This window comes from Nerophis lumbriciformis, linkage group LG14, assembly GCF_033978685.3.
Source record: "Nerophis lumbriciformis linkage group LG14, RoL_Nlum_v2.1, whole genome shotgun sequence".
Taxonomy (NCBI): Eukaryota; Metazoa; Chordata; class Actinopteri; order Syngnathiformes; family Syngnathidae; genus Nerophis; species Nerophis lumbriciformis.
The window spans coordinates 23,955,220-23,974,682 of NC_084561.2; the positions used below are offsets into that span (position 1 = coordinate 23,955,220).

General features: G+C 39.1%; 1 protein-coding gene across 5 annotated transcripts in view; it reads left to right on the forward strand.

Annotated features, from left to right (window-relative positions):
* pde4ba (phosphodiesterase 4B, cAMP-specific a) overlaps positions 1-19,463 on the forward strand; it is a 460,485-nt gene that overhangs the window by 367,352 nt on the left and 73,670 nt on the right. Inside the window, exon 1 of one of the 5 annotated variants that reach the window (XM_061975776.1) lies at positions 5,474-5,619. The exons of the other annotated variants lie outside the window; for them this stretch is intronic. Within the exon in view, the coding sequence (XP_061831760.1) occupies positions 5,562-5,619 (58 nt within the window). The 5' untranslated portion in view covers positions 5,474-5,561. Of the gene's footprint in view, positions 1-5,473; positions 5,620-19,463 lie in introns of those variants that run through there. 5 annotated transcript variants of the gene reach the window in all.

Sequence of the window (19,463 nt, forward strand, 5' to 3'; positions counted from 1 at the left end):
ACGACCTGTCACATCACGCCGTGACTTATTTGGAGTTTTTTGCTGTTTTCCTGTGTGTAGTGTTATAGTTCTTGTCTTGCGTTCCTATTTTGGTGGCTTTTCCTCTTTTGTTGGTATTTTCCTGTTGCAGTTTCATGTCTTCCTTGAACGCTATTCCCCGCACCTGCTTTGTTTTCGCAATCGAGACTATCTAAGTTGTGCGGACGCTATCCTTCTTTGTGGGGACATTGTTGATTGTCATGTCATGTACTGATGTACTTTGTGGACGCTGTCTGCTCCACACTCCGTAAGTCTTTGCTGTCGTCCAGCATTCTGTTTTTGTTTACTTTGCAGCCAGTTCAGTTTTAGTTTTGTTTTGCATTGCCATCCCTAAGCTTCAATGCCTTTTCTTCGCGGCACTCACCTTTTGTTTATGTTTGGTTTAAGTGTTCGATTCCTTTTTACCTGCACGCTGCCTCCCGCATATTGTGATCACGACAAACCATGTTCCCGACATCAACAAAGCAATTAGCTACCTGCTGCCACCTACTGATATGGAAGAGTATTACACGGTTACTCTGCCGAGCTCTAGACAGCACAGACACTCAACAACACCACATTTGTGGATTATAATTACTGGTTTGCAAAAAATATTTTTAACCCAATTAGGTGAAACTACATAATCTCCCACGGCACACCAGACTGTATCTTACGGTACACGAGTGTACCGCGGTACAGTGGTTGAAAAACACTGTTCTAGAGTCCCGGTCTGAAGTGAAATTTACCAGCGAGAACAGCAGTCGGAGTCTACTCACTCATCTTTGCACTGACCGTAAAGCATCCTGCTCCGTCTTTCAGCAACTAACTGCAGTTAAGGTAAAGGAGCATGTACGGTCAAAATAAATTGTGTGATTAATATGCATTTCTACATGATTAATGTGATAATGTTTTGTGATTTACCGACCTCATTTTTTAAAATCTTGAAAGACAGAGCTCTCCTTTGCTCTGGCGCTTTGCTTTACAAAACACACGCTGTAAATTGCGAATAAGCAACAACTGGCATGATCTTTCATTTTTGTTTTGGTTTTGCGTTGTATTCCTGCGTTTAGTGTTTGTTTCCATTTTCAGCGCTCATTCCTCTTTTCTACTTCCTGTTGGTGTGCTGACTCCTCACACCTTTTCCCTATCCTAGTTAGGAGGGTTCATTGTTTGTTGATCATTGTTAGTTTGTGCTTCATAGCAAAGGTTTGGAAGCTCCCCCATGCTTTTGGTGCACTTCCCTGCTGCACTAGTCCTGAGTATTATTGTTATTAAAGTGAAAGTTAAAGTACCAATGATTGTCACACACACACTAAGTGTGGCGAAATTATTCTCTGCATTTGACCCATCACCCTTGATCACCCCCTGGGAGGTGAGGAGAGCAGTGAACAGCAGCTGTGGCCGCACCCGGGAATCATTTTTGGTGATTTAACCCCCAATTCCAACCCTTGATGCTGAGTGCCAAGCAGGGAGGTAATGGGTCCCATTTTTATAGTCTTTGGTATGACTCGGCCGGGGTTTGAACTCACAACCTACCGATCTCAGGGCTATTAAATGTATTTCTTACCTGCTTGTCATCTCATGTCTCCCCATCTTGGGGTCACAACTACCGCAACAATACCAAGACGTCACAGACAACAATGTTAACAAATCACTGTGTGTACCGTATTTTCAGGACTATACGCCACTACTTTTTTTCCTACGCTTTGAACCCAGTGACTTATAAAAGAGTGCGGCTAATTTACGGATTTTTTTTTGTAACGGCCACAATGTTTTGAAATAAACAAATATCTTTCATAGAACACTGACAGAGACACTGAAAAGGTGTGTTATTGTTTGTGTTATGGTGCCATCTTTAGGACGAGTTCAATCACTGCGCAAACTTCCAAGTATTTCCTTCTGTTTAGTGCTTTGAGTTGAAAGTACAAGTGCCGTTCCGTTTACTCGTCGTCCATAGCGTTCCTACTTGTGTGAATTCTTCATTCATCACTCCAAACAATGTTTGTAAGTTTTACAATGTAACTAAAACTATTCATACTTACTAAACCGTCACGTGTTTGATAATAGCTTTTTCATGCATATTGTATGTGCTATCGTAATGTAATCAAGCTGTCATCGTTAGCATTAGCTAATATGCTCACACGTTTACAAGTGTCTATTAGTATTATTACCTTATAATGACAATCCTTTTGTATTGTTTAGGTTTCACAAGTTCCTCAGTAAATTCCCCAAAACGTCACCGTGGAGTTATTGAGTCCGTTTATCTGATTGGAAAGCGAGCTTCCGCAGCTGGTGGGTCCATGACGATGACTTCTGTTTTTCTTGATCAGCCATTTTACTGCCATGTTACAGGCACACATTGGAAACATTTAAAGTATGTAAATAAACATATACAAAATATTTCTGTGCAAATAACTAATTTCACAATGTATATATCTGCGGCTTATAGTCCGGTGCGACTAATATATGAAAAAAATATATATATATTTTTGTTGTTGTTGTTGTTGTTGAGTGCGGCTTATATACCAGCACGATGGATAGTCAGGAAAATACGATACATTCTTCGCTCTTTGTTGAGGCTAAAAAAACATAAAAATCAAAGAACGCTCAAAATTATTAATTGGATGCTAGCATAGTATGCTGAGATGTCGCGTGACGTCTTGCATGATGATGGTTCAACCTGTACGTTTTTGTGAAGCTTTTAATGCCATTGTTCACCCAAAAAGTGTCCAAATTGTGTAATTTCGGAATATTACAATTAGGAGGTTTTACTGTAATCACTATTGGGTAAATTGTAGGGGTGTAACGGTACACAAACATTTCGGTTCGGTACATACCTCGGTTTAGAGGTCACGGTTCGGTTCATTTTCGGTACAGTAAGAAAACAACAAAATATACATTTTTGGGTTATTTATTTACCAAATTTGCAAAATCTTCCACCAAAAATATTTTTCTTAGTGGAATATTTGATGTGAAGTAATCGGAACCTTGGATAGGTCAATAATTCATAATAACATTGATTTTGATTCAACATTATGTTTAGAGCAATGACAGTTTGAAAGAAAAAAAAAACAGCTTTGTTTTATTAGTCAACATTGCAACTTTTTCTAAGTTACATTTAACCTTTAAGCTTTTTTATTTCACTTTTGTTATGTTTTTGTTTATTTTAATAGTATTTTTGCAATGTGCCGTGGGCCTTTAAAACATTAGCTGTGGGCCGCAAATGGCCTCCGGGGCACACTTTTGACACCCCTGCTATTGATAATAAAAAATTAAATCTGATAAATATATGGATAAAAATCAGAGCCTGGCGACGCATGCGCGTTTATCACAACTCTCTCTCTGTCTCTGCCCCTCCCTCCCGAATGCTGCTGCGCACACTTCCACAATTTGTTTTGTTTTTAACCCCTTCTTAACCCTGGACGTACATTGAAAATACACGCAACCCTAACTCAAAATGCCGGACATTTGAGGCATTTAAGAAACTTCGTCCGGACAGCTCCGCAAAAGAGGACATGTCCGGTGAAAAGAGGACGTATGGTTAGTCTATCGTAGCCTGTTAGCTGCTAGCATGCCGTGTGTTGTGCCTCGGTGGGCATTGTTTACACAACGTGCGGTACGCTACTTAATATGTCCGTGTGGAAATTAGTTCGGTACACCACCGAACCGAACCGAAACCTCCGTACCGAAACAGTTCAATACAAATACACGTACCGTTACACCCCTAGTAAATTGTAAAGCCATTATTACAGTAAAAATATACTGTATATAGTTTTGACCCAGCGTACATTTCATTTTTTTCACACAGGCAGTGTTGAGTATAGAGTGTGTTCTTGACAATCACATGTAAGACAGGTTACCTTCACCTGCTTGTGTTCATGTTCATACTGTACTCACCAAGCCGCTAATGGTTTCACAAGTATTTCCACTCGCTATTGTGTTCATTTTCACACTGTTATTCAAAGTACAGCTCAGCAGCATTTATACACCTGTGGACACACGAGCATTGGATAACAAATCATCTGTCATTTTTCATTCTGGTTGTGTTCTTCCGTGGCCTTTTTCCACCAACAAGTGTGTATTCAATATGTTCAATGTACCTCACAGTATTATACATTTGTTTTGGCTTCTGTCATGGTAAAACAATTGTGAAGAATGATCTTTGATTCACAGTATGTAGATTTTAGAAAGGTACACTAAAAATATTAATCAAAAAAATAATACAGTGGAACCTGGATTTACGAATTTAATTGGCCCTTGAACAGGGTTTGTAAATAGACAAGTTCGAATAATTGATGCAAATTTCTCCATAAGAAATAATGTGAACATGAATAATGGGTTCCAGCGTCGACAAAAGTCCATACTTGAGTAAATATGTGTACACTTTGAACACAGGCTATACCGTCCTCTATATCAGTGGTGCCCAGTTTTTTTGCACCAGGCATTGTTTTCAGGGACCGGCTTTCCACTTGTGCCAGATAAATACAGCAAAATTAAATGCATGAAAAATACAACTCACTATAACTAGAGATGTCCGATAATATTGGACTGCCGATAAATGCTTTAAAATGTAATATCGGAAATTATCGGTATCGGTTTCAAAATGATCAGTATTGGTTTTCATAAAGTAAAATTCATTACTTTTTAAAACGCCGCTGTGTACACAGACGTAGGGTGAAGTACAGAGCGCCAATAAACCTTAAAGGTACTGCCTTTGCGTGCCGGCCCAGTCACATAATATCTACGGCTTTTCATACACACAAGTGAATGCAAAGCATACTTCGTCATCAGCCATACAGGTCACACTGAGGGTGGCCGTATAAACAACTTTAACACTGTTACAAATATGCGCCACACTGTGAACCCACACCAAACAAGAATGACAAACACATTTCGGGAGAACATCCGCACCGTAACACAACATGAACACAACAGAACAAATACCCAGAACCCCTTGCAGCACTAACTCTTCCGGGACGCTACAATATACACCCCCCGCTACCCCGCCCCCCCACCTCAACCCCGCCCCTGCCCACCTCAACCTCCTCATGCTCTCTCAGGGAGAGCATGTCCCAAATTCCAAGCTGCTGTTTTAAGGCATGTTAAAAAAAATAATGCACTTTGTGACTTCAATAATAAATATGGCAGTGCCATGTTGGCATTTTTTTCCATAACTTGAGTTGATTTATTTTGGAAAACCTTGTTACATTGTTTAATGCATCCAGCGGGGCATCACAACAAAATTAGGCATAATAATGTCTTAATTCCACGACTGTATATATCGGTATCGGTTGATATCGGTATCGGTAATAAAGAGTTGGACAATATCGGAATATCGGATATCGGCAAAAAAGCCATTATCGGACATATCTAACTATAACACTGAATTAGTGTTTCTTTACAATGAGATATGTTCATTAATATGCATTGTTTTATTTAGCCTTTATTTAACCAGGTAAAATCCCATTGAGATCAAAGATCTCTTTTCCAAGGGAGACCTAGCCAAGAGGGCAGCAGCAAGGTTACTGTGACGACCGGGGCGCATGGTGATGCGGGGTTTCGTTCTCCCAGGATGCAACGGACTTCGGACACAGCGTGAAGGTAAAATAAATGATTTATTTACCGGAATAAATTATACTGAAACAAAGAAAAGGGTGCTCATAGCACATAAGGCAAAAACTAAAAGAGCTAGCATGGGAGCTAGAAGGTAAAAAAGGAGTTTAGCGTGGAAGCTAACAGGTACAGAGCCAGAACAAAAGTCGTCAACTGTTGCAAGAACTACGAAGCAAGAACGAATGACAGGGAGGGCAGGCTTAAATAATAATGTCAGTGATGACAAACAGGTGCGTGTCGGGAACAAACGCGGCAGGTGAAAATAATAAGCAGCCATGGCAACAAACTCAGGTGTACAAAACAGGCACTCAAGGAGTCCAAAACTAACCAAAAACACAAGTATCTTGAAAACGTAAACAAAAAAATATGATCCGGGCAGCGGATCATAACAGTTACATTAAAAACAGTAAACAACACATAAAACATCAAATTTACAACATTAAAACTTGCTCACATAACACATGTGCATACAGACAAGGTAGACTGCAATCCTTTCACAGAAGCTTTAAACTCATTCAATGTAACAAGGGTTTGAAGTTGAAGATTCGATTGTAGGTTATTCCAAGCCTTCGGTGCTGAAAACCTAAATGCTTTCTTGCCCAGCAGTTCAGTTCTTACTTTGGGGACGACAAATTGTGAATTAGTGAAGTGAATTATATTTATATAGCGCTTTTCTCAAGTGACTCAAAGCGCTTTACATAGTGAAACCCAATATCTAAGTTACATTTAAACCAGTGTGGGTGGCACTGGGAGCAGGTGGGTAAAGTGTCTTGCCCAAGGACACAACAGCAGTGACTAGGATGGCGGAAGCGGGAATCGAACCTGCAACCCTCAAGTTGCTGGCATGGCCGCTCTACCAACCAAGCTATACCGCCCCAAATTGCAGAACATTCATTGAACGAAGATTGTGACTTCCTCGTTTCTTTGTTAAAAGACAAGACAGATTAGATGGAGTGATACCCAGAATGGTTTTGTAGATGAACACATACCAGTGATTGAGGCGTCGAGCACATTGTATCATGTCACAAAGTTATAACAAATATAAAAAATGGCAACTTCCCATGAGGAATTTTATTGTACATCTATAAACGAGCTTATAGATGTGTCTAGTGTACAGGTGTCAAACTCAGATCTGGCCCTCCACGTCATTTTATATAGCCCGCAAAAACCTGGAAATAATGTTTCAATAAAATACGTTATATTTTCTTTCTCTACTTTCTTATTTTCTTACTAAAGGTATTAGGTTTTTTTTTCTAGTTTGACAGGGAAAACAAATAGTTTCTGTGCAGCTTTTTAAAACATATCGTCACAAAATACTTGTTTCTTTTTTGAGCAAGTTAGTTTTGTTGTTTTATCGTTTGTTGTAATTGCAATTTTAACTGTCCTTTTTTTTAATACATACAAAATATACTCGTTTTATTTTGCACTTTTTCTGTCCTTACTTTTAAATGGACAAACGTTCTATAGTTATTAAAAAAAATTAACACCCTAATGAGCAGGATAGTTACAGTATAAATACATATTTATTAGGGCTTTGAATCTTTGGGTGTCCCACGATTCGATTCAATATTGATTCTTGGGGTCACGATTCGATTCAAAATCGATTTTTTTTTTCAATTCAACACGATTCTCGATTCAAAAACGATTTTTTTCCCCGATTCAAAACGATTCTCTTATTCATTCAATATATAGGATTTCAGCAGGATCTACCCCAGTCTGCTGACATGCAAGCAGAGTAGTAGATTTTTGTAAAAAGCTTTTATAATTGTAAAGGACAATGTTTTATCAACTGATTGCAATAATGTAAATTTGTTTCAACTATTAAATGAACCAAAAATATGACTTATTTTATCTTTGTGAAAATATTGGACACAGTGTGTTGTCAAGCTTATGAGATGCGATGCAAGTGTAAGCCACTGTGACACTATTGTTCTTTTTTTTAATTTTTTATAAATGTCTAATGATAATGTCAATGAGGGATTTTTAATCACTGCTATGTTGAAATTGTAACTAATATTGATACTGTTGTTGATAATATTCATTTTTGTTTCACTACTTTTGGTTTGTTCTGTGTCGTGTTTGTGTCTCCTCTCAATTGCTCTGTTTATTGCAGTTCTGAGTGTTGCTGGGTCGGGTTTGGTTTTGGAATTGGATTGCATTGTTATGGTATTGGTGTGCATTGTTTTGTTGGATTGATTAATTAAAAAAAAAAATTACAAAATAAATACATAAATAAAAAATAATCGATTTTTAAAAAATGAGAATCGATTCTGAATCACACAACGTGACAATCACGATTCGAATTCGAATCGATTTTTTCCCACACCCCTAATATTTATGAACAAATTAGTCATCTTTGTTGTTAGTAGGCACATGCCTTTAAATATCTCAGGTTGAACTCAAATATGACTAAATTAGAGCCATGTGTAAGCTTTATAAGCCGACGAGTTGACTAACCATTAAGATAGTCGATAAATATCAACTATCAAAATAGTTGTTAGTTGCAGCTCGTGTTGGGAGGCAGTGTCGACAATGCTGTGGATACTTCATGTTTAAAACCACACCTTGATTGTGCATTGCTTTCTTTTGACCCATATTAAGCTAACAAGACTAGAAAAATGTTGTAAAAACGCGCCTAAAAAGCACACAAGTTAGCACTTAGCACAGTCGTTAACAACAACAACAAATACAGGTAAAGAACACAATGGGTGGAGGAAACGATGATGCAGAGACACAAGTTTCGTACACCAAAGCATTTTTTGTATTCTGTCTGTGGTTTGTAAATTGAAAAGTTTGTACAATGAGGGGTTAAAAAAATTGAGGATCATTTGATGTTTACCATTATTAGAATTTACTAAATTTCCTTTATTTAATATGCAAATTTTGACTATAAGACACAGTACAGGCCAAAAGTTTGGACACACCTTCTCATTGTAATAATCATTTATTCTTCTGTTGTTTGGATGCTTTACATTAGTTTTAGATGATACTACAAATTTGGGTGTCAATCCGATACCAGGATCATACATTGGTCTTATTCAAAGTCTTCATGTGTCCGGGGACATATTTCCTGAGTTTACAAACATAATGTACATTTTTTTTAAATGAAAGAAGATGTTGTGATGCCAAAAAATATCGACGTAATCATAGTAGTATTGACTAGATACGCTCCTGTACTTGGTATCATTACAGTGGATGTCAGGTGTAGATCCACCAAAGGCGTTTGTTTACATTTTGATGCCGGCGAGCTACGGTGTGTAGTGAAACATGTTTAGATATTTCTCGTCCTGCAGGGATGATACTTGTAAGAAACTTACTTTATTTGTCGCCATGGAGGCGAAGATTAGTGATTTAGAAGTAGTTAAAACACTGCAGACTGCGAATTGACGTCTATTAGCACCTCTTCCTGAGGGCTTTTCAGTGTTATAACTTAACCTTTATCTTTAGTTTTTAAGCCAAAATGCATCCGTTCTCCCTTTTCTGTCTACACACTGTGTCTGCTTGTAAGTACTCCGTGATTGTGCGCTACATGCTCATCTACTCGTAAACCAGCAATGACACGACATGACGACAACGTGGAGGCGAGGAAGTGAGGGACCGGTACTTTTCAGAGGCGGTATAGTACCCAATATGATTCATTAGTATCGCGGTACTATACTGTGGAGGTTGCCCCCCAGTGGGTTCTTTGGACCACCACACACCGATATGAGAGCCCGGTTCAGGTTCACAATATGGATTTATTTTTCCTTAGATACAGTCTCTGTGTTGCTTTTCAGCAATTGTCTCTCTGTGTCCGTCACGCTCTCGCTCTCACTCCCGCTCCCCTCCAGCTCCAACCCCGTCTCTCCTCCTGGCTGATGCTTATAACAGAGCGACAGGTGATTAGATAACAAGGCCCAGGTGGCCATCTACGCACCTGTCTCTGATTTCGAGGCCGGTCCTGGCACACCCCGCTTCGCTGCAGGCCCGCAGGCCACGCCCCCTCCACATATACTAATACCGGTATACCGTGCAATCCTAATACATTCTACTATATCCTATTGTATCTTTTACTGCCTACTCTGTGTGCCATGTGGCTGCAGCAGTGGGCATGCACAAGTCCAGGAGAGTGTCAGATCACGAGAGACAGCAAACTGTCCTATGTCTCTGACCACGTTGGCTCCTGCAAGTAACACGGGCGTGCTACGATGAAAAGTATTGTGTGTACAACACAGGTTACTCTGAGAAAATGCACGTCCCTCACGTTCTCAAGTGTGTGAGTGTGTTTACCGAAGCCTTGTTTGCCCAAACGGTACCTTGCCTCACTAGGTGAAGTTATAAGTCGACCTGTGTTTGTACTGTAAATAAGTGAGAGCCTGCCTTCAGTGTGTGTGTGTGTGTGTGTGTGTGTGTGTGTGTGTGTGTGTGTGTGTGTGTGTGTGTGTGTGTGTGTGTGTGTGTACCTGTACACACTTTGTGACAGATGCGGGTAGCAGTGTGTTTGCTCTCAGAGAGGATGTGAGGAATATCTCGTCCCTCCTTCAAACCGCCTGCTCCCTGGCTTGGTTTCGGCCATGTAGATCTAACGCTTGTTGATATGTTCTGACTCTTGGCAGCAAAGTGACATCATCACTACTCCTGACCGGAGCTCCTTCATCATACGGGCTCAGGGAGCGCTTGAAACAGTTTGCTTACTCACAACTACGTCCATATCACCAGTCTGTCAGCTGAGATGTTGTGACTTGTTTTGGAGACCCAGGGAAATGTTAGGGCCGGGAGAAAATATTTGGTGTAATGTTGCATAATATCGCCATACAGTAAATGGGTTGGACTTGAGAGAGCACTTTTCCTACCTTCAAGGCACTGAAAGCGCTTTGACACTATTAACACTTTCACTTCCTAACTGGGGGTTCAGTATCTTGCTCAAGGATACTTGGACATAGTGTTGTAAAGATACCAATATTTTGGTTCCGGTACTAAAATAATTTAGATACTTTTCGGTACTTTTCTAAATAAAGGGGACCACAAAAAAATTGCATTATTGGCTTTATTTTAACAAAAAATCTTAGGGTACATTAAACATGCGTTTCTTATTGCAGTTAGGTACTGTAATAAAATAATGAACATACAAGACAACTTGTCTTTTAGTAGTAAGTAAACAAAGGCTCCTAATAGGTCTGCTGATGTATGCAGTAACATATTGTGTCATTTATCATTCTAACAATTTGTCAAAATTATTAAGGACAAGTGGTAGAAAATGAATTATTAATCTACTTCTTCATTCACTGTTAATATCTGCTTACTTTCTCTTTTAACATGTTCTATCTACACTTCTGTGAAAATGTAATAATCAGTTATTCTTCTGTTGTTTGATACTTTACATTAGTTTCGGATGATACCACAAATTTGGGTATCAATCCGATACCAAGTAGTTACAGGATTCAACATTGCTCATATTCAAAGTCCTCATGTGTCCTTAGAACATATTTCCTGAGTTTATAAACATTATATAAATTTAAAAAAAAACGAAAGAAGATGTTGTGATTAGGGCTTGGCGATAGGGCTGGGCGATATTGCCTTTTTTTAATATCCCGATATTTTAAGGCCGATATATATCTCGATATTTTTCCTTAGTCTTGAATGAACACTTGATGCATATAATCACAGCAGTATGATGATTCTATGTGTCTACTTTAAAACATTCTTCTTCATACTGCATTAATATATGCTACTTTTAAACTTTCATGCAGAGAAGGAAATCACAACTAAGAAAATCACTATTTTTTTCATACGGTGTTGATCTGGAAATGTTTGCCTCTGCATTTTGATGGTGTGGACGTGTGGCACCGAACGATGTTGACGTGCGGAGTAAGCCCTCTTTCTTGTCTAGCGGGCATACTTGCCAACCTTGAGACCTCCGATTTTGGGAGGTGGGAATGGGGGATGGATGGGGCGTGGTCGGGGTGGGGCGGGGGCGTTGTTGGGAGCGTGGCTAAGAGGGGAGGAGTATATTTACAGCTAGAATTCACCAAGTCAAGTATTTCATATATATATACAGTATATATATATATATATGTATATATGTATGTATATATATATATATATATATATATATATATATATATATATATATATATATATATATATACTGTATATATATTTATATCAAGAGGGACAGAGACAGCGCACAGTGCATGTGGATCACATGAAAACATGGAGAGACTGCCAGTTAACCACCAGTTGCAGAAAATGTGCCATCAGTACAACTGGACAGTGCTGTTTCAGTTCCATCACCAGGACCATCAGTGAGTCAGACACAAACTAGTCTCATCATTGAACCAGATTCAAGGGCAGCTGAGTTGCCATCATCAGAACCCAGATCACCCACAACAAAAACCCCACCAGTGATCCGTAGGTACCCAGAAAGGTTTCGAGTACCACCAAAAAAAATTAATCTCTGAAGACAGTATAAAAATCTGTGTTAAAGATGTACAAATACTGTTTGTATAATAAGCATGTTATTGTTTACAAATGAGGGTTAAGAGTTCAGTTCTAAAAAAAAAAAAAGAATGTGGCTTAAGTACAGTTTTTTAATTGAGCTGCTGCATTTTTTGGTTGGGTTGTTTATTTCTTTTAAGTAACTTCTACAATTCTAAAAGGGGAGGAATGAAATAGAGTGATCTATGTTTGTCTCTTGCCATCTCCTGGTGAATGTTGGCTATAGCGTACTGGGGTTACTTTTTGGTTGGCCAACGATTTACGTGGTGTTGCGCACCTGACGTCAAGTGTGTGAGTCTGTTCTGAAGTCTACAGTAAAGAGACGTACTTCATCCCCTCGCCTGGTTATTGCCTCCAACTCAATATATTACAACAACATTGCTCCATGCAGACCCTCCAGGTCCGCATGGAGCTGGAGGGGGCGTGGCCTCCAGGTCCGCCTGAATTTCGGGAGATTTTCGGGAGAAAATTTGTCCCGGGAGGTTTTCGGGAGAGGCGCTGAGTCTCCCGGAAAATCCGGGAGGGTTGGCAAGTATGCTAGCGGGTGACTTTTCAAATGATGCTACATATTAGCAGTGCAGCCGAGTGTCCTGGGTTCGCCTATACAGTGTACTTATCTAATAAAATAATAAACGGGAGACATTAGAGCAGGTTCAGTTGCCACCACTTCTTTAATGTCAACATCACACATCTCCTTCCACAACCACATACCCCCTACGTCACAGCCCTACGGCAACTCTGGAGGGACAAAACTCCTCCTCCTTACCGAACACACTCCGGTAACTTGGGACACCCTGAACTGTTTGTTACAGCAGTAATGCTACTTTTTATAGCAACGCTTTTGCCCCACACTTGACAAATTACGGTTGTCTGTTCGACATATTCCCACTTGAAGACAAACCACCGCCAGACGATGGACCCCCTGTTGTTTTTCTTGGGAATTAATTATTCCTTCATTTGTTACCAGATTCGTACCTTCTTTCTCTCGTATTACCGCTAGCATCACAGCTACCTCTCTGCTCGGGGATTGCGTATACGTATGTGACGTATGACGTGACAGTATGTGACGTGTGTAAGAAGGTGCGCTTGCTGTCTGTGAGACAGGAAAGAGTGAGGAGAGCATGTAGTGTAATGCCAGCAGCTAAAAGCAACTGTGTGAGAACATATACTCGATATCACGATATAGTCATTTTCTATATCGCACAGAGACAACCCCGTGATATATCGCGTATATCGATATATCGCCCAGCCCTACTTGGCGATATATCGAATATACTCCAGGTAGGTAGGTCTTTATTGTCATTGCACAAGTACAACGAAACTTTGTTTTCAGCACAAATATATCGCGGGTTTGTCTCTGTGTGATATAGAAAATGACTATATCGTGATATTCGAGTATACGTTCTCACACAGTTGCTTTTAGCTGCTGGCATTACACTACAGGCTCTTCTCACTCTTTCTTGTCTCTCCTTCTCACAGAGACGTAAAACAAGCGCACCTTCTTACATACGTCACATACTGTCACGCGTGCAGCGTCATACGCTCTCGCCGAGCAGACAGGTAGCGGCATGGTAACGTTAACTGTGATGCTAGTGGTAATACGAGAGAAAGAAGGTGCGAATCTGGTAACAAATGAAGGAATAATGAATTCCCAAGAAAAACAGCAGGGAGTCCATCGTCTGGCGGTGGTTTGGCCTCAAGCGGGTACATGGTGAACAAGTATGCGGCAAAAGCGTTGCTACAAAAAGTAGCAGCACTGCTAATGTGTAGCATCATTTGAAAAGTCACCCACTAGAGAATGAAGAGTGCTTGAAACTCCGCATGTCAACATCTCCGTTCGTTGCCACACCAACAAAATGCCCAAGCAACCATTTCCACATCAACACCGTATGAAAAAAACAGTCAACAACAGAATTTAATAACGTCCGCAGGAACCTACCACAGAACGAAAGACATACACTATTTGATTTCCTATTTTGCAGCTCATTTTTATTTGACACTTATTGAAATATCTTGTGTGACATCATGCACAAAAGTGCACTTTATTTGTTTTAAAATATTGTAGTGGCGTTCTGTCCAAAAAGTGCACTTTAATTTAGTGTTGTTTTGATATGTCATCTTAGTGACATCATGCACAAAAGTGCACTAATAGCTTGTTTTAAAATGTCTCTGGCAATCTTGCACTTTCTGTTTTGGAAATGACATGAATGTTTGTGCCACTGCTTAATAACTGTTTAATAAATACATTTTTGCTAAATTGACTAAGTTGTGATTTCCCTCTCTGCATGAAAGTTTAAAATGAGCATATATTAATGCAGTATGAACAAGAATGTTTTAACGTAGACACATTGAATCATCATACTGTTGTGATTATATGCATCAAGTGTTCATTCAAGGCTAAGGCAAAATATCGAGATATATATCGTGTATCGTGACATGGCCTAAAAATATTGAGATATCAATAAAAGGCCATATCGCCCAGCCCTAGTTGTGATGCCCAAAAATATCGACATAATCATAGTAGTATCAACTAGATACGTGCCTGTACTTGGTATCATTACAGTGGATGTTAGGTGTAGATCCACCAACGGTGTTTGTTTACATTTTGTCGCCTGTGAGCTACGGTGTGTAGTGAAGCATGTTTAGCTATTCCTCGTCCTGCAGGGATGATACTTGTAAGAAACTTACTTTATTTGTCGCCATGGAGACCAGGATTAGTGATTTAGAAGTAGCTAAAACACTGCCGCTAGCTAGCTAGCCATGTCTTAAAGCACCTCTTCCTAAGGGCGTTTCAGTGTTATAACTTCACCTTTATCGTTAGTTTTTAATCCAAAATGCGTCCGTTCTCCCTTTTCTGTCTACACAATGTGTCTGCTTGTAAGTACTCAGTGATTGTGTGCCGCCGAACATGCTCGTCTACTCGTAAACCAGTAATGACATGACGTGACGATGACACGGGTGCGGGTGGGTGCGGGACCGGTACATTTCAGAGGCGGTATCGTACCGAAAATTATTCATTAGTATCGCGGTACTATACTAATACCGGTATACCGTACAACCCTACTTGGACCCTAAGTGGTTCTTTGACATTCAAAGAACTACTTTGGACATGGTTCTTTGAACGCTACTGTCCTTTCAGGAATCGAGTTATTTGTCTTTTTTATAGTTGTGATTGATGAGAGCCACACAGAGAATGGGAGAACAAGTCCGGGAGAGATGGGGGGCCTATTTGTGCACTGGAAATGTGTTGCGTAAGAGCTCAGTTCATTGCCACACGGTATGGACATATATATGTCAGGGTCATTAATATACTATCTTTGAGCTTTGAACTTGATCTTGCGCTTAATGGTGGTGTCATGGCTTGGCTGCTTCTGCTTTTATTGATTTTCTTGATGTAAGGTATTTTGTGTTTGTGTGTATGCGTTCGTGCGCGTGTGTGTGTGTGTGTGTGTGTGTGTGTGTGTGTGTGTGTGTGTGTGTGTGTGTGTGTGTGTGTGTGTGTGTGTGTGTGTGTGTGTGTGTGTGTGTGTGTGTGTGTTGTATTTCTACCCTTCTTGAGACATCAACAAGGAAAAGTCGCTTCCATATGAAGACCAGTGAACAAGTTAGGACCGAAATCATGGTCACAGTACGGAAAACCATTGCATCTAATAGAGAATGTCTCATTTGTGGTGAAATATATCAAAATAAGGGTGGTCCCAAAAAGGAGGGATTTTTCAAATTGACTGTGTGTTGGTTTTTAAAGTGCTCCCCCTCTGGTCAACATAGGAAATAACAAGTGTGTGTAAAAATTTGAAGTGCTCCCCCTCTGGTCAACATATGTAATAACAAGTCTGTGTAAGAAATTCAAATGCCCCCCCCTTGGGCCAACATTTATAAAATAAATACTAATAATAATAATGTATATAGAGAAATACTGTAATAATTTGAAGTAAATAATGAAGATTAAAAACCAATTACAAACAAAACATAAAAAATAACCCCAAAAAATTTACGAACTTTTTGTCACAATGTGTCGACTTTTTTCTTATAAAATTGGGAATAATTTCTTATATTCTTTCTGTTTCTGTAATATTGCAATAGTTTCTCGTAAAATTATTACTTTTTTATGTAAAATTATTACAAAATGGTGACATTTGTCTTTTATCACAATATTGCCTAATTTTTTAGTTGTTCTTGTAACATTGTGACATTTTTTGAGTAAAAAAAATACTTCGCAAACTCATCCCGCGAGCCGGATAAAACCTGTTAGGCCCGCGGGCCATAGGTTTGACACCCCTGGTCTATATATTTTAAAGAAAGATGTTTTAGCGCGTCAGCTGGTTATTGATGGCTGATCCATCATTAGGCCTCCCTTCCGTCCCAGGCTCTCAAGTGACCCGAGAGCTTATGGTTTCCACATGCAGTGACGAACATTCAGTGGGTTTAGGTCTTGTGGGATATCAAGGAGAAACATGTTTGCCAAGTGACAATTACTCGTAATCCTCGTGTATCTCTTTATATCCAAAGTATTTAGAATTCATGGTTTAGCGGGAAGTAATCCCACTGTTGAAATGTGACAGGCAACAACAGGACACGACTCTGCTCCGCATGCAAAGTCTGCAATGTCATAAACAAGTCATGGCGCCAAATATTTACCCTCGTCAATGCTCTCGATACATGCTGACACCCGGTGGATCCCAGCCAAGGGAGATCCAGAGCAAAGTTTTGGGAAAAGACCCTGGTGTGTGTGTCAGTGTGTGTGCGTGTGCATGTGTGTTTACATTTTAGCCAATGTCTTTTGCAGAACAATTGTGACTGAAATGCATTTGCAAGTGTTATCTTTTTTGCATGATATACTTATATCCTGAAGTTTGACCTTATAAGTGTAAAAAAAAAAAATATATATATATATATATATATATATATATATATATATATATGTATATATATATATATATGTATATGTATATATATATATATATATGTATATATATATATATATATATATATATGTATATATATATATATGTATATATATATATATATATGTATATATATATATATATATATATATTTTTTTTTTTTTTTTTTTTCATAACACTTTAGTATGGGGAACATATTCTAAGTAACAAAGATTTAATTTACAGTTATTTGGACACTAGGGTAACATATAAGGGTTAGGGTTAGGGTTACTAATAAGCAATAATCCTGAGGTTATTGAGGGAAGACTTAGTTAATGGCTTACTGGTTGTATAATAAGACCATGCAGAATAAGGCATTAATAAGTACTTAATTATGACTAATTAAGAGCCAATATGTTACTAATTTGCATGTTAGTAAGCAACTAATTAATGGTGAATATGTTCCTCACACTAAGGTGTTACCTTTTTTTTTCATTAATCAATACAACAAAATAATACACAATAATACAATAATAATACAATTCCAATTCCAAAACCAAACAAACCCAGCAACCTTCAGAATAGCAATCAACAGAGTAAATGATAAATGGGTTGTACTTGTATAGCGCTTTTCTACCTTCAAGGTACTCAAAGCGCTTTGACACTACTTCCACATTTACCCATTCACACACACATTCACACACTGATGGAGGGAGCTGCCATGCAAGGCGCTAACCAGCACCCATCAGGAGCAAGGGTGAAGTGTCTTGCTCAGGACACAACGGACATGACGAGGTTGGTACTAGGTGGGGATTGAACCAGGGACCCTCGGGTCGCGCACGGCCATTCTCCCACTGCGCCACGCCGTGGGAGAATGGCCGGTGATTAGAAATCCCTCATTGACATTATCATTACAGCCATTTATTAAAAAAAAAAAAAAAAAAAACATTAAAAAAATGAACAATAGTGTTATAGTGGCTAATATAATTAATTTATGAAATGTTATCCTATTGTCCTATTGGGGAAAACAAATGTGTAAACCGAAACAACAAAAAGCACAACTAAGGTTGTCAAAAAATGTCATACTTCGATACCAGGTCGATATCAACACGCAAAAAATACATCGACACCTGCTTTTTTTCAGGATCATCAGCACTGAATTCTCAGTATACCATTCTTTTTTTCTCAGCGAACCATGTCAATACTCAGTGCCTGCTGTCTTAAAAAGAATGAGCCGGTGTTTTTGTATTTTGACTTTTTTGTTGACGCCTGTCACGAAGGCCGACTTGGCACTTGTTAAAAAGCTAATTATAGTGGAAGTAAGGCAGTGTAGCAATTGTAGGTGTGGCGTAACACTACTTCACAACACACCTCATACGCTCCTGGTTTGTTAACGGGGACCTATTCTGCGAAACTAACTTTTCTTACCCATTGGTACCTGTTTTTGCGTATTTGAGATCTGTATTAGTCCTAAAAATTTTAAATCTAACCATCATGGCAGAGGTATTTATAGAACAATTGTGCCTTTCTTCGTACTTTCTCCAAAAGAGCCGTTCATAATTTGCACAATTTGTAACGTTTTACCCAGGTTTGACATCAGCAGATATCTCCACATATGGTAGAAATGTACCCATAACAGCTTTACGTGAGCCCGATATTGTAGTCAATAAGTTCCTTCTTTTTCTCCATCTTCCTGTTGTGGGGCAGACTGTCTTGTACGTGCACATTTCTAATACAAAGTAGTTCTAATTTATATCTGTCAGTAGACTCTATTATAGAAGTGCTAAAAACTGCAACACGGATGACGGGAAGAAGACTCAGTCGAAGTGGAGGCACATAAATAGGACCTATTCACAAAACGGTGCATTCTGAAGAGACGATCAGAAAGTGGCTTGAAGATGGTCTAATAAACATAATCCATGCAACATTTTCACAAAAGAACCACCATTACATGTTATCAAAATGACAATAAAGTGTTTTAAATGTAGTTAAAGAAAATCATAATATGACCTCTTTAAAGGGGAACTGCACTTTTTTTTGGAATTTTGCCTATCGTTCACAATCATTATGAAAGACATGATGACAGATGCATTTTTTTAATGCATTCTAACTTGTATATAAAAGTCCGCTAACAGAAGAGCCAATGGGAGGTTCTCTATTCCGCCCATAAAATCCAATAAATAACCATCCAAAAAGCGACAACAATGCTCAATTTACATTACACAAGTATTAGTGATATTGTTATTATAAGCGCTAACGCAGATAAACTATTTATAGTGGCGCCGTTATCACAACCCCTGTGGCAGCAAGGTGCCACAGGGGTTAGTGCATGTGCCTCACAATACGATGGTCCTGGGTAGTCCTGAGTTCAATCCCGGGCTCGGGATCTTTCCGTGTGGAGTTTGCATGTTCTTCCCGTGACTGCGTGTGTTCCCTCGGGGTACTCCGGCTTCCTCCCACCTCCAAAGACAT